The sequence below is a fragment of the Schistocerca serialis genome, chromosome 5, assembly GCF_023864345.2.
Source record: "Schistocerca serialis cubense isolate TAMUIC-IGC-003099 chromosome 5, iqSchSeri2.2, whole genome shotgun sequence".
In the NCBI taxonomy this organism is placed as follows: domain Eukaryota; kingdom Metazoa; phylum Arthropoda; class Insecta; order Orthoptera; family Acrididae; genus Schistocerca; species Schistocerca serialis.
In genome coordinates this window covers 60,622,143-60,648,495 of record NC_064642.1, presented here as the reverse complement: position 1 = coordinate 60,648,495, position 26,353 = coordinate 60,622,143, and the positions used below count along the sequence as shown (strand labels likewise).

Here is a 26,353-nt window from a genome sequence, read left to right as displayed (position 1 = left end):
GCGTCTCTTCATCTAATGTAGTGTCCTGTTAGCAGGATTTGCAATCTTTTTGCTGATCTCAACAGAAGTCTGGTTCCAATAGTTTAAGGCTCATTGTGGAAATTTTTCATGTTGACATGAGCTCTACTACAGCTGCAACATTTCAGGTAGTTACTGTGCTATCAGTATCAATACAGTTATTGTCCATTTTTGTAAGCTGGTGTTATTACTATCCATAGAAACATTAAAAAGTGAGATAAATAATTAAAACCTACTACACATTATGGCAGCATACTTCAGAACGTAATAGAGTCAAAAGTTTGCATCTTAACGAGGATTTACTGAAAATTATAAATTCCAGCACAGCACAAAATCATGTCTGTCCACAAAGATATTTCTAAATAGCCCAGGCAAATAGGATGTTCTTTTCATAGAGTTATAAATGCACGAATTTATGTCCAGAGTTAATGTAGTTTATGGTACATGGCAGTGGAAGGGGAGGATGAGAGGAATAATTTAAGAAGAATTGGGGAGGAGGAGGAGGAGGAGGAGGAGGAGGAGGAGGAGGAGGAGAGGGATGAGGAGGGGGAGGGGGAGGGGGAGAGGGAGAGGGAGGGGAGGAAGGGATGGAGAGGAGGTAGAGCGGGACAGGGAGGGAGGGAGGGAGGAGGAAGGAAGTAGAGCGAGTGGGGGAGGAGAGGGGGAGGGTGGAAGGGGGAGAGAGGGGGAGGTGGAAGGGGGAGAGAGGGGGAGGGTGGAAGGGGGTGAGGGTGGAAGGGGGAGGGGGAGAGAGGGGGAGGGTGGAAGGGGGAGGGGGAGAGAGGGGGAGAGTGGAAGGGGGTGAGGCTGGAAGGGGGAGGGGGAAAGGGGGAGGGGGAGAGAAAGGGAGGGACAGAGAGATGGAAGGTAGGAGGGAGAGAGACTAAAAACATGAGAGGAGTCAAAACCTAATTGAAGACATTTGAAGGTGTGTGCAAGAGGTGCTGTACAGTTTACTGGCATATAGTGAAGACTCTGAAGAAGAGGCTAGCTGTAATTTTTTTGTGTGAAGATTTCTTGTGGTGAACAGCAATATGTCAAAGTATTTTAAAAATGAACACAAAGAGTCTCGATGCAAAAATATTTATTTTGTGGTAACCACTTTCAGTTAGCTTTTGACCATCCTAAGACCTCGTACTGAAATATGAACATAGAATGGATTTAGAGAGATGTCTGAAAATAGTAGTGCCTTACAAAATATTTCAAAATAACAAATATTATATGAAAATATTATACCCTTGATGGTAGGCAGTGGTAACACATGCTCTGTTCACCTCCACTACCTTCCACCATACGTATAATTTCTTCTTTTATTATTCGTTACATATGATGTATTTCACACGTCACTACTATTTTCACACATACGTCTAAATCCATTCTATGTTCATATTTCAGTACGAGGTCTGAAGATGGTCATAAACTGATTGAAACTGATTACTGCAAAAAAAAAAATTTTTTTTTTTTTTCAAAACTGTTTGTTTGTGTTCCGTTTTAAAAGAGGATATCTGCCATATTTTACCATTGTCTATAAAGAGGATTTAGTGGGAAAGAAGAAATTAAATAGTTATGATGTTTCTGTTGATGATGATTATAGCACACACTGATAAAAAGGAAAATTACACATCACATATAGCTTGAGAGCTTTCTCTCTCAGCTCAGTTCATACACACACAAGCCATGACTGTTCAACTAGTCTTTATTTCAGATCCACAGACTGTATCTGATTAATTAGATCTAAAATGCCCTCATGAATGATGAACAAAAGGAATTCTAAATCGTCCTACTTTATCATGGAAAAAAGTGGAGGCCAGCAGCCCCCCCCCCCCCCCCCCACCCCAGCAAATCCCATTCCCTGGAGAGAAGGGGAAAAAAAAAAAATCTTCAAAACTTGAATTGACATTATGTCCCACCATACAGACAGTGATATCAGTTTTTATAATGATAGAATGTATACGAGATACTGACTAATAGTTAGTGTATCCAGAACCATTTGTCATGGAATCTCAAACCTATATCACCATACGTCACAAAATTAAGTCGAGTCTCCTTCACTTCAGCTCAGATCCTATGTGTGCTCTTGTGTAGTAAATATTTTCATAAATATGGATGTCATCATTGCAGGCATTTGTAAATGCACATACCCATCATCTACTTCCTCATCACTGGCTTGAGAGTCTTGTGCACTGTTGATATCACTGTGGCTGTGGCCATCTGTCCCAGGTTCCTCCTTGATCGTCACTGATCCCTGTGTATCATCTTCTGTAGATGCACCTGCGGCAACACCTTGTTCAGCTTTTAGTACTTCGAGTTTGCGTCGCAGATTCTCCTGATGTCTGTCACGTAACCTTGCTCTTGCCATATGTGCTGAAAGTACAGCATACTTTAATACCTCCATGAATGCAAATGAATTAATTAGAAACTTAGGTTTCTATTCCTTTCGACAGCAAAATTTTATGTTTAAAAACATGAAATATATCTGCAATAATAATCACTGTCAGGAAAAAGATTTTTTTCTTTTTCGTAATTTCTAGAACAGTTTGGACTTTAGTCACTCAATAAGAATATGATAAGAAGCCAAACACATGGACATTCTTTGAGTGCCAATTAATTTAACCTCCATCAATGTGTATGCTGCTCAAGCTTGTGGGGAAGTACTGCTAAAGAATACTTATGAAGATAACTCCTGTCAGCATATTATTCTGGAAGTAAGAATTAAAGTGCTCTTAATGGCTTCTTTCAAAAAACAAAGGACAGTATTAAATAATTTTTCTTTATATTTTCTTGCCATTATTTCATGCTATGTCATTACATTAGTTCCATAAAACAATGCTGTCTTAAATCTAAACCAGTTGGTCATTTTATCATACGAAGCTAAAATCATAGTTTATATATATAAACAAAGATGAGGTGACTTACCGAACAAAAGCGCTGGCAGGTCGATAGACACACAAACAAACACAAACATACACACAAAATTCAAGCTTTCGCAACAAACTGTTGCCTCATCAGGAAAGAGGGAAGGAGAGGGGAAGACGAAAGGAAGTGGGTTTTAAGGGAGAGGGTAAGGAGTCATTCCAATCCCGGGAGCGGAAAGACTTACCTTAGGGGGAAAAAAGGACAGGTATACACTCGCACACACGCACATATCCATCCACACATACAGACACAATATGTCTGCTTGTGTCTGTATGTGTGGATGGATATGTGCGTGTGTGCGAGTGTATACCTGTCCTTTTTTCCCCCTCAGGTAAGTCTTTCCGCTCCCGGGATTGGAATGACTCCTTACCCTCTCCCTTAAAACCCACTTCCTTTCGTCTTCCCCTCTCCTTCCCTCTTTCCTGATGAGGCAACAGTTTGTTGCGAAAGCTTGAATTTTGTGTGTATGTTTGTGTGTCTATTGACCTGCCAGCGCTTTTGTTCGGTAAGTCACCTCATCTTTGTTTATATATATAATTTTTCCCACGTGGAATGTTTCCTTCCATTATATTAAAATCATAGTTTCAAGTACATGATGAGCTTGTCACTACAAATGTTTTATCTGTCCTATAGATTTTCCCATTCAGAGTAATTGAATGTAAAGAAAATACCAATTTACAGGAAAAGATGTGTTAGTAGCCATAGATTCATTAGAAAGGTATCTGCTTTAACACAGGCATCTACAGAAATTTATCCAAGAGTGGGCAAGATTACATATTTGAAATGTTTATTTAACTGATTCAGTGTAGTTCAGAAGGTGCTGTGCACAATGAATTAAAGCTGACAGGGAATATACCAAATATAGGAGTGGCAGTTATCTACTCAATGTGTTTTTATTTTATTAAGGTAAGTACTTTGATACTTAGACGGTAAGTATATTTGATTATTGCCAATATGATTATTCCCGTCACATTTTTTAATTAATGATCTGAAATTACATCCTCAATTATATACGTGTAGTACAAAAGCGAGTTTGAATATACGCCTAGAAAATATTCCAGGGCTTTAGCTGGTACAGTGTGTGTGTGTGTGTGTGTGTGTGTGTGTGTGTGTGTGTGTGTACACACTCAAGTTCGGTACAAAATTTTTTCCAAAAGCCAGCAAGTTTTCTATCTCTATTGTGTGTGCCTGTTGACAGATCAACACTTCTGCTACTCGGTGATTGGTCTACTTTACTCTTAAATTATATATAAAAACAAAGATGAGGTGACTTACCGAACAAAAGCGCTGGCAGGTCGATAGACACACAAACAAACACAAACATACACACAAAATTCAAGCTTTCGCAACAAACTGTTGCCTCATCAGGAAAGAGGGAAGGAGAGGGGAAGACGAAAGGAAGTGGGTTTTAAGGGAGAGGGTAAGGAGTCATTCCAATCCCGGGAGCGGAAAGACTTACCTTAGGGGGAAAAAAGGACAGGTATACACTCGCACACACGCACATATCCATCCACACATACAGACACAAGCCTTGTGTCTGTATTAAGGGAGAGGGTAAGGAGTCATTCCAATCCCGGGAGCGGAAAGACTTACCTTAGGGGGAAAAAAGGACAGGTATACACTCGCACACACGCACATATCCATCCACACATACAGACACAAGCCTTGTGTCTGTATGTGTGGATGGATATGTGCGTGTGTGCGAGTGTATACCTGTCCTTTTTTCCCCCTAAGGTAAGTCTTTCCGCTCCCGGGATTGGAATGACTCCTTACCCTCTCCCTTAAAACCCACTTCCTTTCGTCTTCCCCTCTCCTTCCCTCTTTCCTGATGAGGCAACAGTTTGTTGCGAAAGCTTGAATTTTGTGTGTATGTTTGTGTTTGTTTGTGTGTCTATCGACCTGCCAGCGCTTTTGTTCGGTAAGTCACCTCATCTTTGTTTTTATATATAATTTTTCCCACGTGGAATGTTTCCTTCCATTACATTACTCTTAAATTATTTACATTCTGCCTGAACTTTCCTTACTATAAATATTCAGAAAATATATTTTTATTCATATATCAATAATGTTTTGTAGCCATGGAATGCAAAAAATTTGAAATAGGAAAATAAGAAAAATATTCAGAATGACTGAGAAAATTGTCTTGGCTATCAACAAAAGCAATCAGCAAAAAATACCTTTGGTTAATACTCCTCAGAGTGGTGGAAGAGGACATAAAGTGCAAAACACTTATTCAACATTGTCCTTATTTGTAATGCTTCCTTTACTTACAAAGCTTCACAACTAATCATTTTAATCAATGTATTGTGTTATTTTCATCTCTCAATTTTGTTTAATGTTGGATAAATGTATTTTGAAAGCTATGTTTCTGGATTTTTTAGGTAAACCATAATCCAGGTAAAGTACCTACCCAGATGATTGCATGAAACCTCCCAAAACCAAACTCTACATCTGCATCTACATCTACAAACTTACTTCACAACTCACTGTACGGTGCATGGCGGAAGGTACCCTATACTACTACTACTGCTACTACTAGTAGTAGTAGTAGTAGCATGAGGACTAATTTCTTGTTCTTTATCTTCGTGATCCTAATGCTGTATCAAAATATTATGGGTTTCTTCTTTCTACTCATTCCCATTAAATTACAATTTTATACATTTAGAGCAAGCTGCCACACATAACACCAACTAAAAATTTTGTCTTAGTCATCTTGTATCCTCCTTCAGTCACTCAACTTCAACTCCTTATCATACACTGCAGCATCTTCAGCAAACAAACACAGATTGCTCCTCACCCTGTCTGCCAGATCATTTATGAATACAGAAAATAGTAACAGTCCTATCACACTTCACTGGGGCACTCCTGACAATACCCTTGCCTCTTACGAACACTCGCCATCAAGGACAACATATTATGTTCTATGACTTAAGTAGTCTTCAAGCCATTCACATATTTGGGAACCTATATCATCTGCTCATACCTTACTCAACAGTCTGCAATGGGGCACCATGTCAAATGCTTTCCAGAAATCTAGAAATATGGAATCTGGCTGCACTATATCATGTGAGAAAAGGACAAGCTGAGTTTCACATGAGCAACACTTTCTAAAACCATGATGATCTTTTCAATCACAAGTAAATTTACTATATTCAAACTGAGAATACCATCAAGGATTCTGCAGCAAACCAATGTTAGAGAGACTGGTGTGTAATTTCGTGGGTTCATTCTTTTACCCTTCTTATATACAGGAGTCACCTGCTCTTTTTTCCAGTCACTTGGGACTTTGCACTGGGCAAGAAATTCACAATAAATGCAAGCTCAGTAAGGGGCCAATACCGTAAAGCAGGTGTGGGGAAAAAGCTTCCCTCAAAAGGTCCACTAATGGCTTTTGTCTGGCCTGCCAAGTCAATAATAAAAACCCGCCTTGAACTGAGATTTCCTTCTCGCGTGTGACCGAAGATTTCCTCCAAGACTGCCATGTGACTATGCTTGCTCGGCACAGATACTATTCATGCAAACCAAGTTGACACTCAGTGCTCCTATCAGCCACCATACTGAGTACCAACAAAGTTTGCTTGAATAGTATGACATGCAGGGCTTTTTCAGTTGATCTGGTTTATCTCCATTTTGTCTGTGAAACAGTAAACATATAAATTTCCAACTTTAGTGGAATTATGAACCCACCAGAAAAACGCAAAATCAGTGATGAATGTCGTGTGTTTAATGAAGAATGGATACACACATATTTCTTTGTTGATACAGGGAATAAAATAGTGTTTATTGTGTCATGAAACAGCAACCAAGTTCAGGGGGTATAGTCCGCAACGATGTAAAGAAATGAAACTTTCAACTCTAGCTCCAAACTTTCCAAGGAAGAATGCAAAATAAAAGCTGAGTAGTATGAGAAAAGACTGAAGAAGCAACAACCATTATTGACAAAGCAACCATTACTGACAAAGCAATCAACACTTCAAAATAACACTACAGAAGCAAGTTTCAGGTTAACCTATAATCTTACCAAATGCTACAAGCCTTTCCTGGATTGTGAATTTATTTGGCGGAGTATGTCAATGAATCCAAGCATATTGTGTCCTACTGTTAGAAGCAAATTTGAAAGCCTTTTATTGCAAAGTAGAACTGTAGTGTGAACCCACATAACAGCTGAATACTGCGAGCAAAGATTTTGTTTGGTTCCCTTCATTGTGGATGGCAGCACTGATAATGAAGATGCTGCAGAGTTACTCATTTTTAGCCATTGTATTAATGAAAATTTCATCATCAGAGAAGAACTACTTATCCTAAAGCGCACTGTGAATTGTCTAAACGAAGATGGCTTTCATGGAACAAAATGGTAAGCATTGCAACAGATGGTGCCCGAGCTTTCAGTGAGAAAAATGTAGATATGGTAGAGCATTTAAAAAATGTGCTGCAAGCACGAGGCACAGACAGTGTTACCATGTCTTTTTGCTGCATTTTGCATCAGGGGAGCATTTGTAAAGCTGCAATGGACTCCTGGACAACTCCTGTTGTCGGGGTTGTGAACATAATCAGGGCAAGTGCACTCCACCATTGACAGCTCGATCTCTGCTTGAGGAAATGGGGGCAGAGTGTGAAAACATATTTTACCACAATGGTGTGAGGTGGTTAAGCCTGGGCAAAGTGTTAAAAAGAGTGTGGGCACTGCAGAATGAAATCCTGTTATTTGCGGACTTGAAGGAGATATTTCATGACTTTGTTACACAAATAGGATGTGAGGAGTGGAGGTATGAGATGATGTTTGCAGCATAGATATTTGAGAAATTGACTGTAACGTTGCAGGGAAAGTGGTTGTTTGGACACTAAATGTGGATGCATGTAAAATAATTCAAAGCAAAATTGGCTGTGTGTGCAAGGCAAGCAGGTGAAGGCAATTTTCATCATTTCCTTCTATTAGGAAAACAGAAAGTGCCTGAAACTGTTTCTGCTAAGATCAGAGACCATCTGCGGAGTTTGGAGGAAGAGTTCACAAGAATATTTCAGGACTTTAGGAAAACTAAGTCATTCTGTCACTGCTTAAATTGACACAGCATCTAAGGAGCTGCAGCTTGAAATTATCAATGTGCAGTCAGATCACACTGTGAAAAGAATGTTTCACTCTGTGACATTAGTTAACTTTTGCAAATTTTTGTAAGCTGAAAAAGTCCAAGTATGGAGAAATTTGCTGGACGAAATGTTCTCCATATTTGGGTCTAAAAATATTTGGCAGCAAAGTTTTTCTAGCTTGATGATCAACAAGAGCCAATATTGATGCTCTTTGACAGACATTAACTTTCAGGCTGTGATGAAAATATCAACAAGCAATCATAGTCCTGATTTCAAAAAAATATACAAAAGTATGATTGAATAAACTTGTATCATTAAATTGGTTCCAAAATTACATGTACTTGCAGATGTAGATGATATGAAATTAGCAATATAAATAAAGTGAATAAAATTACAATTGTTTTATTTATATTTATCGATTTTTATAGTACAATTTCTATCTTTTCTGAAATGCAAAGTTAACTAATGAATGCAATCATTTTGAAGAGAGTGGATCTCTGCTTCCACAAAATGGGCCCCAAGTCAAAGCAACTGCCATAGAGTACGCTTTGTAAAATCGGATTGGGATTCCATCTGGATCTGGCAAATTATTTGTTTTCAAATTTTTCAATTGTTTCTTTATGGCAGAAATGCTTATCACAACGTTGCCCATGCACGAGTCTGTTCAATGGTCAAAAGACGGTATGACTGTATGATTCTCCTGTGTGAATGATTTCTTAAATGCGAAATTTAAAATTTTGGCTTTTGTTTTGTTATCTTTAATTTACACACCACACTAGTCAATGAGTGACGGACTGGAAGCCTTAAATTAAAGATTTTATGCACAACCAGAATTTTCTCGGGTTCTTGGTCTGGTCTTCTGCTAATGTATGATGGTGATAGTTGTTGTATGCTTCATGCATTGATCATTTTACATATGTACGTATCTCTAATAACCTTTGCCTGATCATGATCACAAATTCCCATTTCTATACTGATGCTGTCGATAAGGGCTGGTCTAGTTGTAGCTACAAGATCTGAGATATCTCCATTCCATGAGGGCCGTGCAACTAGCTGCTCGAGACAGTTTTCAGAAAATGTGTTCAAAAGCACTTTGCAAGGCAGATGTCCCACACTGTACTCACCAGGTTAAAATCGCCTCCAACTAATATTACAAGATCTGGGTATTTACTTGCCACTGACCGCAAACTTTCTTATAATGACTCTAGAAATGTCAAAGTAGAATGGGTCGCTCGCTAAAAACATCCATCAATTAACTTGGTTTCACCTATACCTGTTGCACATGACCAGGGAACTTCACTGCCTCACTGAGTTCTGACCTTGACAGAGAGAATATTTTTGTCAACTGCAATGAACACTCGCCCTGCTATGGTGTCTAATGTGTCTTTCTGATATACATTCCATGGCTCGCTAAATGGCTCAGAGCTTTTTACTTCAGCTTTCAGCCAGCTCTCACTCCCAAGAATAATTTGGTTGGTTGATTTGGGGGGGGGGGGGGGGGACGGGGGGGGGGTAGGACTAAACAGTGGGTTCATCGGCCTATCAGATTAGAGAAGGATGGGGAAGGAAGTTGACTGTGCCTTTTCAAAGGAACCATGTTCGCATTTGCCTGAAGTGGTTTAGCAAAATCATGAGAAACCTAAACTGGGATGACTAGACGTGGGTTTGAACTGTCGTAATCCTGAATTTGAGTTCAGTGTGCTAACCATTGCACCACCTCACATGGTAAGAATAATTTGAGTGCTAGAACTCTCCTGGAAGGCAGCAAATTCGGAAACTTTGTTACAAATAGTTTGACGATTCATTGATAAAATTTTAACAGTCAAAAGTGTCTTTATTCTGAACACGGTCTGACTTCCTCTTTTTGTGTATAGACTGGCAAGTATTCATCAGAGTACCTTTAACTACTACCTAGCCCAATAAATCCCCACGTGCACTCCAGAAGTACTCTGCTACCCAAGTAGCTGTTTCTTTTTTGTAGTGCACCACTGATCTATCAAGGGGAGTCCTACAAAGCCCCACCCAATAAAACGCATGTAGAAATCTGCAGGCAAGACTGTCATTAATAGACAAAGCCTTTGGTTGAGACCCTCAACTCAGCTCCACACCAAGGGCCCCGAACTCTGGAAACAACAATGCAAATCGTGAGCTCTGCTCGCACCTCTTGCGGAATGCCAGCAGCCTTCACCCCTCTGCCAGGTGCCTGTATGAACTGAGGATCGCCTCAGAACCTATGTACAGGCATTGTTGGTGTCGACATGAGCCACAAGTTGCAGACAAATGCACCCTGCACCTCAATAGCTGCAGGCAAGGCCGCTTCCACATCCCAGATGAAGCCCTCCGGCAGACATACTGAGTGCACAGTGGCTTTCTTTCCAGTCCTGAATGCTATCTTCCTAAGGGGCTCCATAACGTGCCTAGTGTTTGAGCTCCTGATAACTAGCAAACCCCTATCCATGTGTGCCTGCTCAGATCCTGCTCAAGGTTTGTTACTCAAACTCAAGTGACCCAAATGTAATTACCACATGCCACTCAGCCTGCTGTGAGGGAGGATCCACTGTATCGAGTAAACTGGAAGGTGCAGTGGCAGCAAAGCCCACGGGGAAAATGGGCAACACTGGGGGGACTTGCCACATTTTCCACCACCTCTACACTCCAAGACAGCAGCCTGAAGGTCTCTGACCACAGCCAAAAGAGCACTCAGCCATTTGCAAACTGTGGCCAGCTCCTCCTGTGTCTGCACACAGCATACAACCATCACACTCATGCTTGCAAAACAAACTGAAGGAGTAAACTATAAAAGCAGACAGAAAACTACCTATGCAACTTGCTATCCTTCTGATGTGTCATGAATGGATGCTGATGCCTTAATGAGCTGTGTAGCTGGCTGTTCAGAATAAATGAAAACTATGCTACAGACTGCCTGAATTTACACTTACAGCTAAAAATGCGAGATTCAACCTATTAAGTAGAAATACACACACAGAATTTAAGAACTATACTGCTAGTAAAACAAAGGCAAAAGTTAAATATGTAACTCGCCACTCTGAAGATGTGAACAGGTGACATCAGAAGGCCTCACTCTAACTGCAGAGTAGAAGAGGCCTTTTAGTAGTCTTGAATTAAGTCAAGAAAGTCATGGTCTACCATTATTGTGTAGACATGTAAACTACACTACTGGCCATTAAAATTGCTACACAATGAAGACGATGTGCTGCAGACATGTAATTTAACCAACAGAAAGAAGATGCTGTGATATGCAAATGATTAGATTTTCAAAGCATTCACATAAGGTTGGCACCGGTGGTGACACCCACAATGTGCTGACATGAGGAAAGTTTCCAACCAATTTCTCATACACAAACAGCAGTTGACCAGGATTGCCTGGTGAAATGTTGTTGTAGTGCCTCATGTAAGGAGCAGAAATGTGTACTTTGATAAAGGTCGGATTGTAGCCTATCATGATTGCGGTTTATCGTATCGTGACATTGCTGCTTGTGTTGGTCGAGATCCAATGACTGTTAGCAGAATATGGAATCGGTTGGTTCAGGAGGGTAATACAGAACACTGTGCTGGATCCCAACGGTCTCGTATCACTAGCAGTCGAGATGACAGGCATCTTATCCGCATGGCTGTAATGGATCATGCAGCCACATCTCCATCCCTTAGTCAACAGGTGGGGACGTTTGGAAGACAACAACCATCTGCATGAGCAGTTCGACAATGTTTGCAGCAGCATGGACTATCAGCTCGGAGAACATGGCTGCGATTACCCTTGACACTGCATTACAGACAGGAGCGCCTGTGATGGTGTACTCAATGACAAACCTGGGTGCACGAATGGCAAAACATCATTTTTTCAGATGAATCCAGGTTCTGTTTACAGCATCATGATGGTCGCATCTGTGTTTGGCGACATCACGGTGAACGCACATTGGAAGCATGTATTCATCATCGCCATACTGGCGTATCACCCGGCGTGATGGTATGGGGGTGCCATTGGTTACATGTCTCAGTCACCTCTTGTTCGCATTGACGGCACTTTGAACAGTGGATGTTACATTTCAGATGTGTTATGACCCGTGGCTCTACCCTTGTTTCGATCCCTGCGAAACCCTACATTTCAGCAGTATAATGCATGACCGGATGTTGCAGGTCCTGTACGGGCCTTGCTGGATACAGAAAATGTTCTACTGATGCCCTGGCGAGCACATTCTCCAGATCTCTCACCAATTGAAAACATCTGGTCAATGGTGGCCAAGCAACTGACTCATCACAATATGCCAGTCACTATTCTTGGTTAACTGTGGTAATGTGTTGAAGCCGCATGGGCAGCTGCACCTGTACATGCCATCCAAGCTCTGTTTGACTCAATGCCCAGGCATATCAAGGCCGTTATTATGGCCAGAAGTGGTTGTTCTGGGTAGTGATTTCTCAGGATCTATGCACCCAAATTGCGTGGAAATGTAATCACATGTCAGTTCTAGTATAATATTTTTGTCCAATGAATACCCATTTATCATCTGCATTTATTCTTGGTGTAGCAGTTCTAATGGCCAGTAGTGTAGATTGTAGAATTTGTAACTTTATTACTGCACAATGAGCTGTACTGTGCTCTGTAGAGATCGAAAAGATGCCAACTCCTTCAGAAAATATATTTTTTACCTTGTAATCCATACAGCCATTCCCTCTTTCAGTGTTTGGCATTTTCCCTTCCTGGTGTGTTTAGGTCTATCGTTGAAGCATATATCAAACTGTGTACAGTACAACATGACTGTGTTTTTCAGATTCTACTATAATCACTCTGCTGTGTAAAACTGCATGCAATTCCAGAAAACTGTCATAGGTCTTGTTTGTCCACAGACAAAAGCTAAATTACCGTTGTTATTAAATTGTGCAGAAAGAGAAGGTGTCCTTGTGGGAATTGGGGCCAAATGTGGTATAATAAAGACATAATTACACTGTGTTGATGAGGGTAGAAGAGAGGAGACCCCCCAGGGAATTGGCAATGGTCTTCACACACCACGGTATTAGCCTGGTCCTTTTTTAGCAACTCGATAAGTGCAGCATGAGGAAGCACTGAAGATAATTACAGGGACTCTATTACAGCAATGTTCAGTTAAGGTTCACATCTGCCTTGACTATAGGACAGTGTCAAAATTACTGCTGGTCACAGGAAACAAGATACTTTCTCGCCAACAGCATGTCAACCAAACAATACTGAGTTATGCAGTGCATGTTAAATCCATAGAATTTCCTGTAATGTCTGGCAATGACAGTTCTGCATTTTGCAAAATCACAAAGAACTATTTCAAGAAATACATGGAAGTTGTGCAATGAATATAAAGCCTGTATCTCAGACTCCATGCAAGTGGCCTTGTGGTTTACCCAGATTAATCATTCATTAAGATGCAATACCGATCATCTTTCAGTTCACAGGACAGAAATGTATCTGAAGAGAAGCGGTTCCCATGCAAGAGAAGCAGTTCCCATGCTGTGTGTGCACCATAAGGCAGTAATGTCACAGAGTTGTTGACACACGTTTATGTTCCTACCCCAGGCACATTCACAAGTAATGGCACATTTAGGTAAGTCATGCATCTGTATGGTAAAGCTGACAGATACCATGTTTCAGTGGAACCTCTTTTACATTGGCAAATTGACCATGGATCATGCCATAAACTGATTTTACCCTCTTTTCGTCCATTTCCTTTATTTCCAATACTCCTACATATATCGCTATGCTGTTACTTTTGTTCTCCTGTTCACATCCTTCCAGTCATTGTAGTCTTCTTCCAACTTGAAACCCTTACAAACTCTGCTGTGTATTTTAGAAATGTGCTGTTCTAACATTAGGGCTTTAGTGGTGCTGGAGCACAATTTTTTAATCCACGTCATGGTGGTAGTCTTGCTCCTGAGGTAACCAAATATTTATCAGGTTACCTTCCATTCAGAAGGCTGTTGCACTCGGCAACTGTTATATTGACTTGCAAATAATAGATTTCAGCTATCAGTTGTCCTTTTTAAATTTTATTGGCAGATCTAGATTTCAGCTAGAAACTAGCCATTCTCAATGCACTATCATTTTTGATCAGTGCATGTAATGCCTGTTGGTCAGGCTTCATCCAACGTTCATTGAGTATTCAATGCACTATCATTTTTGATCAATTCATGTAATGTCTGTTGGTCGGGCTTCATCTACAGTTCAGTAAGTATTCAATGAACTGTGGATGAAGCCTGACCAACAGGAATTACATGCATTGTTCAAAAATGATAGTGCATTGAAAATGGCTAGTTTCTAGCTGAAATCTAGATCTGCCAATAAAATTTAAAACGGACGAATGATAGCTGAAATATATTATTTACAAATCAAATACTTGTTTGGATAGTCTATTCTTTATTCTTGTCCATTCTGTATAGAAGCCCAAGAAATATCAGCCTCCTTTTCCTCACTCTCTCCAAGGTCCTCTCCACATTTTGCAAGACTTCTTTCTTGCTCTGAAGTCTCCGATTTGCCTCGGTCTGGACTGCACGCATGATTTTTTGAACAACTCTTCTTCCCAGGACCTCCAATTCTTTCGCTTGTACTTCTTTGAGAGGTCTTCACTGCTGTACAGCTATTCTGTTTTGACCACATTATACAGTGTCTTAGTCTGGTATTCCAGGATATGCACATTTTGTTGCAAAAGTTTTTAGTCAGTCCTTATCGACTTTCCAGTTCTAGGGCATTTTCTCTTATGATCTCACTGAAGTACTTGAATTTGTTTACATTTGTTATATGGCCTAGCTTTTGGCTAATGAATTTTTGTACATATTTGTCATTCATCAGGCATTTGGTATTTTCTATCAAGACTAATGGACTATTATTTAAAACAGTCAATCTTTCTTTCACAAGGACTTGGTCCTGGAACTTTTTTTAAAAATTTCATGTTGCAGGAAAGTTCTGGTAGAACATAAATGCTTTTGGATTAAAGGAGACAGATCGAAAAGCAGAAGCGCTCAGTTGTCGAAAGGCACACACAAAAAGAAAAAACTTCCTAGCTTTCTGAGTAAACCTTTTGACAGCTGCAGTAAAATACAAAATACACACAGAAAATGTGTGTGTCTGGTGAGGTGGGTACAGGAAGAGAGAGGTGAGAAGCAGGGAGAAGGATTCAGAGTTGGAGGCTAGTGGCTACAAGAGAGGCAGCAAGTTTGCCAGCTAGGAATGTAGGAGGAAAAGATTAGTGTTTAACGTCTCATTGACAATGAGATCATTAGAGACGGAGCACAAGTTTGGATTAGGGGTGGATGGGAAAGTAAATCGGCAGTGCCCTTTCAAAGGAACCATCCCGGCATTTGCCTGAAACGATTTAGGGAAATCATGGAAAACCAAAATCAGGATGGCCGGAGATGGGTTTGAACTGTCATCCTTCCAAATGCGATTCCAGTGTGCTAACAACTGCGCCACTTCACTCAGTAGGAATGTAGGAGGGAGGGGCAGCATGTAAATGGGCTACACATTTGATGCACGGTTGTCACGGCCGTTGGGTTGTGGTGCATGCTGATGGTGACGTGTGAAGACAAGAATTGGGAGGGCATGATAGGAAAGAGGAAGGAGAAGCTGTTGAGTGGAGGGTGTAGGGACACTTCGTTAACAGAGATTGGGGACAGAATGGTTTCAGGAGGGAAGGATGTATTGCACAGATACCTTCCATATGTGTAGTTCAGAAAAACTGGTGGTAGAGAAAAGGATCCATGTGGCCTGTATCATGAAGTAGCCATTGAAATTGTGAATGTTGTGCTCACCCACATGTTGTGCCACCGTATGGTCTTACTCATTCTTGGCTACATTTTGGCAATGGCCATTCATTTTGATGCACAACTGGTTGGTTTCATACTAACATAAAAGCTGTGCAGTGACTGCAACAGAGCTGGTATATCACATGGCTGTCTTTGATGGGTAGGATAAGCCTGTGACAGGAATGGAATAGGAAGTGCTGGGTGGGTGGATTGGGAAGGTCTTGCACCTGGATCTACCACATGAATATAATCCCTGTGGCAAGGGGCTGGGTTTGGGAGTGGCATAGGGGTAAGCCACAATATTGTGTAGGTTTGTTGGACAACAGAATATCATTTTAGGAAGGGTGGGAAGAATCTTGGGTAGGATGTTCCTCATTTCAGGGTACGATGACAGATAAAGCCCTGACGAAGGATATGGTTCTGTTGTTCCAGTCCAGGGTGAAATTGGGTGATGACGGAGGCACTCCTTTGTAGCTGATTCTTTGGGATGGTGAGAGGATTGGGCTGTGTGAGAGGATATGACATGGGAAATCTTTTTGTGGACTAGGTATAGGGGGTAATGTCTGCCTGTGAAGACCTTAGGCATATCGGGCAAGGGAGTTCTTGTCACTGTGTATACGTTGCCCACAGGTTGCCAGCCCTCAGAGAGGTGAAGGTCGATTCCAGGAAGTTGGCACACTGCGTTGAGGATGAGCAGGTGAAGCAGATGGGAGGAAAGGTGTTGAGGTTGTGATGGAATGAGGATAGGCCGGATCATGAAGATATCATCAACGAACCTGAATCAAGCTACAGATAGGGAGTTTTAGGAGGCTAGGAAGGTTTCCTCCAGACAGCCCATAAAGAGTTCTGCAAGTTTCGCAGGAGAGCTTCTGTGAAGTTTGGAAGGTAGGAGATGAGGCACTGGCAGAATTGAAGCTGTGAGGACGGATCGTGAGTCGTGCTTGGGTAGCTCAGTTGGTAGAGCACTTGCCTGCGATAGGCAAAGGTCCCGAGTTCGAGTCTCGGTCCGGCACACAGTTTTAAGCTGTCAGGAAGTTTCATATCAGCGCACACTCTGCTGCAGAGTGAAAATCTCATTCTGGAGCCCATAAAGAGGTTGGCATAGTAGGGTGCCATGTGGGTGCACATGGCTGTGCTGCGGATTGTTGGTATCTTCCCTTCAAAGGAAAATTAATTGTGGATCAGGATCCAGTTAGTAAGTTGTATAGTGAATGAGGTGGTGGGATTGGAGTCTGAACAACATTGGGAGTGATAATGTTTGACAGCAGAAAAGTCACGGGCATGAGAGATGTGCATGTATAGGGGAGTGGTGTCAACAGTTGTGAGTAAGAATCCAGGAGTTAAAGGGGTGGAGATAGTGGGCAGTCGTTGAAAGAAGTGATTACTTTGTCGTTCAATAGCTGTGGCGCTGTTAGTTATGTAAACCCATTCATCATGGCACGGTTGTACCACACTGGATGGGAAAAACCAGTTTTTAACTGCACTTAGGACAAAAACCGGAAGAAAAGCAAAAATGACATTGGTTTTTGATTGTCCTGAAACTGAAAACCACATACAAAGCAACAATGCAAGTGGTTTTTAATTGTCCTGAGGCCAAGAAAACCATATAAAAGGCAACAAAGAAATCTGTTTTTAATTTTCATGATAAAGGTGCAAGACATTTTTAATATGTTAAGCACCATTTTCTGCCACGAGTTAAAATTCAGAAATGGCATGTTCCACAACAAATAAGAGGGTCTGGGAGGGTCCCATTCAGAATGTGCCACACAATGTATGCCTTCAATTCTGCTACGCTCATAATTGGAGCACTGAACACATCATCTTTCAGATAATCCCACAGCCAGGAGCCACACAGATTAAGGTCAAGTGATCTGGACGACCAGGCTGTAGGGAAATGACAGCTGATAATTCTAACATTTCTAAAATGCCTCTTCACCAGCCACTTCACTGGCTGTGTGATGTGTGGAGAAGTGCAACCTTGCATAAAAATGATCCTACCCACACGTGAACACTGTTGAAGGGTTGGAATACTGTTGGTGTGCAAAAGACTCTCTTAGTGTTTACCATTGGTGGTACAGATAACAGGACTCACAGGGCCCTTCTCTTCAAAAAATGCATTTCCTATGATATACAATTCAGTCAACCCGCACCACACAGTTACCTTCACAGAACAAAGTGGAACCAGTTGATATGCAGGTGGGTTTTCTGCTGATCATATGCTGCAGGTCCATGTATTGAAATTTCCTTGGAGATGGAAATGGGCTTCATCTGTCCACAGAAAGTTCCACAGCCATTCACAGTACACTTCCATGAGAACAAGAAATTCTAGAGCAAACGTTTGTTCACTGGCAGGTCAGCACGAACCAACTACTCAACATGAGTAACTTTGTATATATAGCAATACCAGATTTTTCATAAATTTTATGCACTGTGCTCTGAACATGTCCAAATTTTGGGCAGTTCCCTGTGTGCTACAGGTTTGCATACTACTGCTCAAACCTTTCCTGCAATACTGTGGCCCTTCTAGTAATATTGGATAAAGTCTTTTTCTCCCTCTGGCTCATTGCACTTCAAAAGAATCTGTCTTTTCAAATTTATAATCATTTCTCCAGACCACTAGTGGACATCAGTCCACTACCTTATTCATATCCTTGAGAGCTACTGGCACACAGTCATTGTTCTTGTGACTGGGTGACTTTTCTAAACGCTACCTCTTTTCCTAAAGCTCTCCAGTTCCTCTCTCTTCACCCCTCTTCCTTCCTCCGGAAGGAGGAGCCACTGGCTCCGAAAGCTTGCATAAGTAAAACTTTTTTTATATATGTACTCTCCTGCTGGTGTTTGGTGAGCAGATTTTTTTAACCATCCAGTTACTGCGTATCCAAAGATAGAAGAAACCATATAAGAAGAGGTACAGAAGGTAATGCAGTGTCTAAAAGACTACACAGCACCATGAACTGATGGAATAACAGCAGAACTGTTGAAAGACGGGGAAACTGGTCTCCATAAGTGAATCATCAAACTTGTCAACTTGATGTAGAATTAGAAAAGCATCCCAGAAGAGTGGACCTGGGTGGTAATTCTACCAATCCATAAGAAAGGAGACACGATTTGTTGTTCGAATCACCAAGAAATTACCCTGCTGGGTGTAACCTACCAGATTCTCTTTAGTATTATTTACAACAGTCTAGTTCCATATGCAGGAGATATTCTGGGAGAATATCAGTGTGAATTTCAGCCTAAAAGGTCAACAACAAATCAGATATTTGTGCTGAGGCAAATATGTGAAGAGGCATGTAAGTATAATGCTGAACTTCATAACCTCTATGTAGACTTCAAGCAGGCCTTTGATACTTTTGATGGGACAGAAATCTTATGTGATTTGCTAGTGCTTGGTATACCATCAAACTATGTTTCACTTATCCAAGCACCACTGGCTGGTTCCAAGGCTGCAGTGTGAGTGGATGGAGATCTCAGCAAATAGTTTAGCATTAGCAAAAGAGTCAGACAGGGGGATGCCATTTCTACAATGCTTCGCAATCTAACTCCTGAAGCAGCTACTCAGAGGCCTCAAACATCTGGTTACATAGGCATAATGTCAACCCAGATATGTGCATATGCTGATGATGTACGAGTGTTGCCCAGAAATTAATGCACCACTTCTTTTTTCTCAGCCGAAAACAATGCTTCGAATGCAAAACTTTACCTATGTATTATTTGAAGTCTCCTGAGTGAGCTGACCAAGTTTCAGTCACTTCCAACAGATAGTGTAGCTGCAAGACAGTTTCGAAATGGCATCTGTAGGTGATGTACGTTACAAGTAAAGTGCCGTCATTGAATTTCTGATTGCGGAGAAAGAAACTGTGGGTAATATTCACAAACGCTTGTGCAAAGTCTAGGGTCCATCTGCTGTCAACAGAAGTACAGTTAGTCAATGGGCACAGAGGGTGAGACCATCAGAAGTTGGTTTGGTGGAGCTCCACAATTTTCAGCAGTTGTAGAGACCATCCACGGCTGTCACACCTGACATGTTGTAGTGAGCTGATGTTGTCATTCATTGAAGGATGCCATTCACAGAAGACATTTTGAGGACAATAAGGAAGTGATTCACACAATGAAGCACTGGCGCCACCATCAGGACAAGGATTGGTATCGACAGGGCATACAGGTCCTCGTTTCGCACTGGAGGAAGGCCGTACAACGGGATGGAGATTACGTGGAAAAATAGGGTGTGCAGATAAAACACCATTCTTTCTTGTATGTAATTCTCATTATGTTCAAAAAGAACTGTTGAAGAACAAAAATAAGGTGCATTACTTTCTGGGCAACCCTCATAGTAATTACTAATAGAAGAAGAGTGTCACTAGAGAGAACAATAGAGGAAGTGAAAGGAGCCACAGTACCTAGAAGCCTTGCTATTAATGAAAAGAAGACTAAATACATGAATTTCACCACTAAAGGAAATAATAACTTCAATAAACTATCAGCAGCTGGTTTCAATTTTGAACACATGCAGAACTTTGATTATCTGGGATCTAATATTAATAGGACAAATTCCATGTCAACTGAAACAAAACAGTGCATTCTAAGTAATATCAGATGCTTTCACACATTTAAGAAATTGTTAGCCTGTAGATTGTCAAACAGAGGACTGAAACTTCAAATTAATGAGGTCATGACAAGACCAGCTGTAATCTATGGATGTGAAACATAGGCACTGATGAGTGCTGATGAGCAGCAGTGCAGGATATTTGAATGCAGGGTTCTGTGCAAGACCTATCAATCGATTCAGGATAACAGCGGTTTCTGGAGATCTAGAACGAACACTGAGCTGGATTGCCTCATACAAGGAGCTGATATTGTAAGAACAATGAAAAGTAGGAAAAGAGCCTGACTTTGACTTGACCTTGGGATGGATACTGTATGAAGAGTTCTTTGAATGGAGGCCAACTGGAAGAAGACAAAGAGGAAGTCCATGAAAGCAGTGGACAGATGATGTGGAAGAACAAAGAAAATCTCTCTGAGTTAGAGGAGGGTGGAGATCTGCGCTGGAGAGGACAGAATGGAGGAAACTTCTTGAAGAGGCTAAGACCCATGCAAGGTTGTAACATTATGAGGAGAAGGAGAAGAAGAAGAAGAAGAAGAAGAAGAAGACTAATCCACCAGATCATACAGCATTGTCTGTTAGATATTTCTAATGAAGTACAGCATCCCACTGTTAGACCACCCATATTATTCACATGGCCTAGCACCAAGAGACTTTTATCTGTTTCCCAAGGTCAAATCTCCAATAAAAGGAACAAGATCTGTTGAAGTAGTTAAAGAAAAAGTGGTACGCAACATCAGCAAGCTCAGAGAGGAAGACTTCCCACAATGTTTTCATCAACGGAAAATTCAGATAAAGCATTGCAGGGACAGAGGAGGAGAGTTTACGAAGGGTGACAGTAAAGAAAAACGTATGTTTTTGCAATAAAATGTTAAAATGTTTTAAAGCAGTAGTCTGACATTTTACAGCCATGCCTCATATTAATGTTCTCTACAAAAGAGAGAGAGAGAGAGAGAGAGAGAGAGAGAGAGAGAGAGAGAGAGAGAGAGAGAGAGAGAGAGAGAGAGGGGGGGGGGGGGGGGGGGGAGAGAGAGAGAATGCCCATTGGTAGAATTTTAAATATAATGTAAATTAATGCTGATATTTCCGATGATACTAAGTGCTGTTCATTCATGTGTCAAAAGCTATTGCCTATAAATATCTTGTTAGTCTGGGTTATTGCTGAACAGATTTTTTTTTTTACCTGTGATTGCATAGATGGTGAGGGGGCATGATGTGCTACAAAATTATTGACACAAATGTTTGTATTCCTGCTGCTGGTGTAACACAGGTAATGTCAGATATAGCTATGTTTTGTATCTGTTTGGTAAAGATATTACATATTGGGTTTTAATGGACTATTATTTAATATATTCCATTTCTCTTTCACAAGGATCTGGTTCTGGTTGTAATTCTTTTCTTTTCATGTGATGTTGAAAGAGTGAGCGCTGAGTTAAACTAAGGTTTGTCCCCTATGTATCACAGACTTGCCACTGTTATGCCTAAAGATGCTGTTTTTTTAACAACAATTATTGTTAATTGTTTTTTCTTGTTTTACTTGGAGATATTTGTTAGAAAGGAATAGGGATATGTGAATTAGTTCCGTTGTGAAGTCTTTAAAGGATTGAACTCCCACGTACAACACAGCTTCAAACACCTGATTACAATTAATGAGTTGATGTGTTAAATTTTTGACATTAGGCAAGTGAGCAAGAAAAAGTTTAGCAAAGTTTAGAAATTTTGTTTAAAGTTTTTTTGGAAGGTTTTAAGTGCTCTCATTAGAAAACACTGGATTAGAGCAGTCTGGGTAAATTAAACTCCATTTTAAGCAAAAGCTAGTTTTTGTGTAGCTCAATGTTTATGACATCATGTCTCCTGAACTGTGAGTCATACGACAACATAATTTTACAGGTACATTCAGTGGGTTATGTTGGTACTATATGCAAAGTGTGTTGTGAATAATTAGTAGTAAAGAAATAGTAAATTAAAATGTCATGCCTGATGCTGAAGTTTTACTGCAAGAACAACGAAAATGTAGTAATCGATCAACTTTTTTCCTTTCATCATTTGGTGGGAAGCATTAGCAAGAAAAAGTTTCATAAATGTTTGAAATTACGTTTAAAGTTTGTTGGAAGTAACTAAATGCTCTTAGTTTCAAATACTGGATAAATATAGTTGGGGTAATTTGCGTGCAGTGAACTGTCCCAAGACATATACACAGTTTCCAATCATAATAATTGTCTTAGTGTGTTAAACCTTAATGAGCAGATTATGACAGCATTTTAAATTTTTAAATTTGGTCAGTAATTATGTAAGGTATCTAAAAACAAATATCTGTTGCCCCTGGAAGCCATTAGACAGGCAACTTGCAATTGAAATGATGAACTGGGTTTAAAAAAAAACTATTTGAGTTAAAGGGGGAGGGAGGGGGAGGAGGTGGGTGGGGTGGGAGAGGGGGCAAGGTAAGGGCAAGAGGAGGGGAAAGTGAGGGAGGGAGGGGGGGAGGGAGGGGGGGAGGGAGGGAGAGGGGGGACCGTTATATGGAGCACCACGTTGCGAGTGCACGCCAAGTCATTAAATCCTACACTAATCTGTTGATTAACCTTATATCAAACACTTTCAAGTAATGATGATGATGATGATGATGATGATGATGATAACAGATTTGCCTTCCAGGTTCAAGTTGATAACTTTATTGGTAGCAGTGATACATATGAGATCTGTTCAAAAAATAAAGGATTACTCATAATTTTGCACCCATGGCACCTTGGAGCAAAATGTGGTTGGCATCCCTGCACACACCATTGTTTAATGTATAACAACTGGAAATTTCAGTTTTGTATGTCAGTTAGTTCTTGTTCATTACTGTACCAAGTAAAATGTTGTATCACACAGTTTGAGAATTTTGAGATGGCAGAGTTAGATGAACAACGTGACTGCATTTAATTTTGTGTTAAACTCAAGAAAACCTTTACAGAGGCACATCAAATAATGCAGAAAACCTGCAGTGATAAGTGCTTAAGAAGCACTTTGTGTTACAAAAGGTTATTATGGTTTAAAAAAGGCTGGGCAGAAGTTAAAGATGATCCTCGTTCAGGATGCCCTTAGACTTCTACCAACAATGCTCATGTCCGGAACGCCAACAAAATTGTGGGTGCCAATTGAAGACTGACTGTCAGAGAGGTTGCAGAAGAACGTAACATTTCAGTTGGATCATGTCATGAAGTCCTGACACAGCATCTTGGAATACACAGTGTTGCCACCAAGTTCACCCCCATCTCATGCGTCAAGACCAGAAAGACCTTTGCCTCTCAATCTGTGAAGAGTTTTTCGATCACACAAATAAGAACGAGATGTTCGTGGTCCCTGTCGACTTTTTTTATTTCCAAAGTTGAAAATGCCTTTGAAAGGATGAAGATTTGCAATGATAGACAAAATAAAAGAAAATTCCAGATGGTGCGCTTCGCCTGATCCTGCAAGAGGCATACCGAGGCTGCTTGCGGAAGTGGAAATGGCATTGGGAGTGGTGCCTCAATTGTGGAGGAGAGTATTTCGAAGGAGACCGTGCACAATAAGTGAAAGTTAAGTGTAGAAAGATATTGTGGACAAAGTTTCAGAATTTTTTGATCAGATCTTGTATATTTATTTAAAACTCTTAATTTTTCATATTGCATAAAAAATAACATCCTGATAGATTAATTGAGATTGTATACTTACCACAGAAGTGATATATTTAAACACCTTAATGTCAAACAGTCATAAAACAGTTTTTCACAACAGAAGTAAGATGTATGCTATGGCAACTATTTCTGAAAATTTGTTTTGTTTCAAATCATTTTTGGTTAATGATATAAAGTTGTTATGCAATCAGACTGTGTGGTGAACTGAGTGAAGAATGAATCTTAAAATTGTAAGTAACTATGTATGAGCATGTATATAACATTGTGCAACCAGGCAGTGGATCACATACACTTTCTATCTTTCTTTCTTTTGCTTGTGCCTTTGTCCCGCAGGTACACAGGGTCAGCATGGTTAATCAGATTTGGCAATGTTAGATTAAGGGGTGGCCGGATGCCCTTCCTGCCGCCACCCCGTACCCCCCGGGATGGAATTAGTGTACCCCAACTGTCTGCAACTAGTGTAATCCATGGAAGAATGCGAAAGCATTCAGATGTCTGCGAGCCAGGTAACTGCAGACAGACGTGGGGACCAGCCCGGTATTCACTTAGAGGGATGTGGAAAACCGCCTAAAAACCACATCCAGGCTGGCCGGCACACCGACCAGCGCTGTTAATCTGCCGGGCGGATTTGATCCGGGGCCGGCGCGCCTACCCGAGTCCACGAAGCAGCGCATTAGCGCTCTCGGCTAAAGTGGCGGGTAGTGGATCACATACAGTGTGTGACAGGAATCTGTCAAAACAGCTGGTAATTACATCAAGGAAGTAATATCTTTATTTCAGTTCATCACATATGGAAAGTACTTTTATTTAAACTGGCTTCTTGGAGGGCATAATTTGATACAATACTAAAATTAATTAAAGTTTTATGTTCATTAGAGCAGGGTAAGTACCTAATTCTACAAAGGTCATAACAATGCTTATTTGCTGTAGCCAGTGAGAAAGAGCGTGGTTTCGCATTCTGGAGGTGTGAGATTGCACCTGTGGTCTAATTATTGAGGAGTCAGGATCTAGTTTTTATAGAGGAAGGATTTGTCTACCATTTCCCTGAAACTTACGATAAAGTGTTCAATTGTGTGTCTAAGTGAGCAGCACTGTGTTAAAAGACAATAAAAGCACACATAACCATTAGCATTCAGTTGGATAATGTTAAGGAGGGTTTTGTTAGCTAAACTGAAAGCTGTCTTTCTATTCTACAAGTTGTAATAGCACATGGCACGGTATACAACCTCTGCTTAATCACGGAGAATAACAGTCATGTGTAATATTTTGGTGAGTAAATACGAACACTGAACAACATGCAAACATTTCAACTGTACATATAACAATTCTAGTTATAGTTTCTCACTAGAAGGTCAGTGATTCTATATGGACAATGAGTGTTAGTAAGAGTGTGGAGTTTGAGTGAAAGTGATTAGTGAACATTAACCTTCGTACTAAGAAGATGGCATTAGAAAAGTGAACTTATGGTCTCATATGGATTAGGGGGCAGTATTTGTGACTTTTCGGTATGAAAATACAGCACAGTTATTTTTCACACAGCTTTCCTCACTTAGCTAATGAATTTAGGCCCTAAGTTACAAAAGACTTACAGCAAATTAACAGTCAGTAGGAAGCAGTTTATGGACATGTCCATTGTATTGACTGAGCTACACTATTTGTCTCCCAGATTAGGCAGCAGATTTGTGGAGCTTACTGAGGTAAGTGAGCACATGTAGATACTGTAGATATTGCAGATAAGCAAAACAAACTGCAACAAGGACAGTGGCTGTGTGTCAAATGTGAGCAGAGCGTCTAGAGATGCCAGGTTACGGGTAAACTACTGACCAAGTGGCAGCAGGAGAACACACACATAAAAGAAGGTTATACTTATGTAAGCTTTCGGAGCCAATGGTTCCTTCTTCTGGCAGAAGGGTTGAATGGGAAAGAAGAAGTGTCAAGGAAAAGGACTGACGTGGTTTAGAAAAATGATTACATTTTGAAAAAGTCACCCAGAACAGCAGGTCTGGGGAGACTTACTGGGTGGGATGAGAAGGAAAGACTGTTGGGGACTGGACTGGATGAGATTTGAAAACCTGAGAGCTTAAAGGTGGAAGACAGAGATTACAGCAAAAACATCATGCACAAGTTAGTAAGAGTGAAAAGCTAAGTACATTGTACACAACAGAAGTGGGAGAGTGAGGATAAAAAATAGACGACAGAAAATGAAAGATGTATAAAACTACAACAGAGTGAAGGAAGTAGTAGTTACTGTGAAGAAATACTGAGACAGAAGGAATTAATGTAAATTAAG

General features: G+C 40.6%; 1 protein-coding gene across 3 annotated transcripts in view; it reads right to left on the bottom strand.

Moving 5' to 3' along the window:
- The window catches only part of LOC126481174 (cactin), a 165,355-nt gene that overhangs the window by 26,800 nt on the left and 112,202 nt on the right, over positions 1–26,353 (bottom strand). For all 3 annotated transcript variants that reach the window (XM_050104744.1, XM_050104745.1, XM_050104746.1), the window contains exon 8: positions 2,160–2,382. In XM_050104744.1, the coding sequence (XP_049960701.1) occupies positions 2,160–2,382 (223 nt within the window). The remainder of the gene's footprint in view (positions 1–2,159; positions 2,383–26,353) is intronic.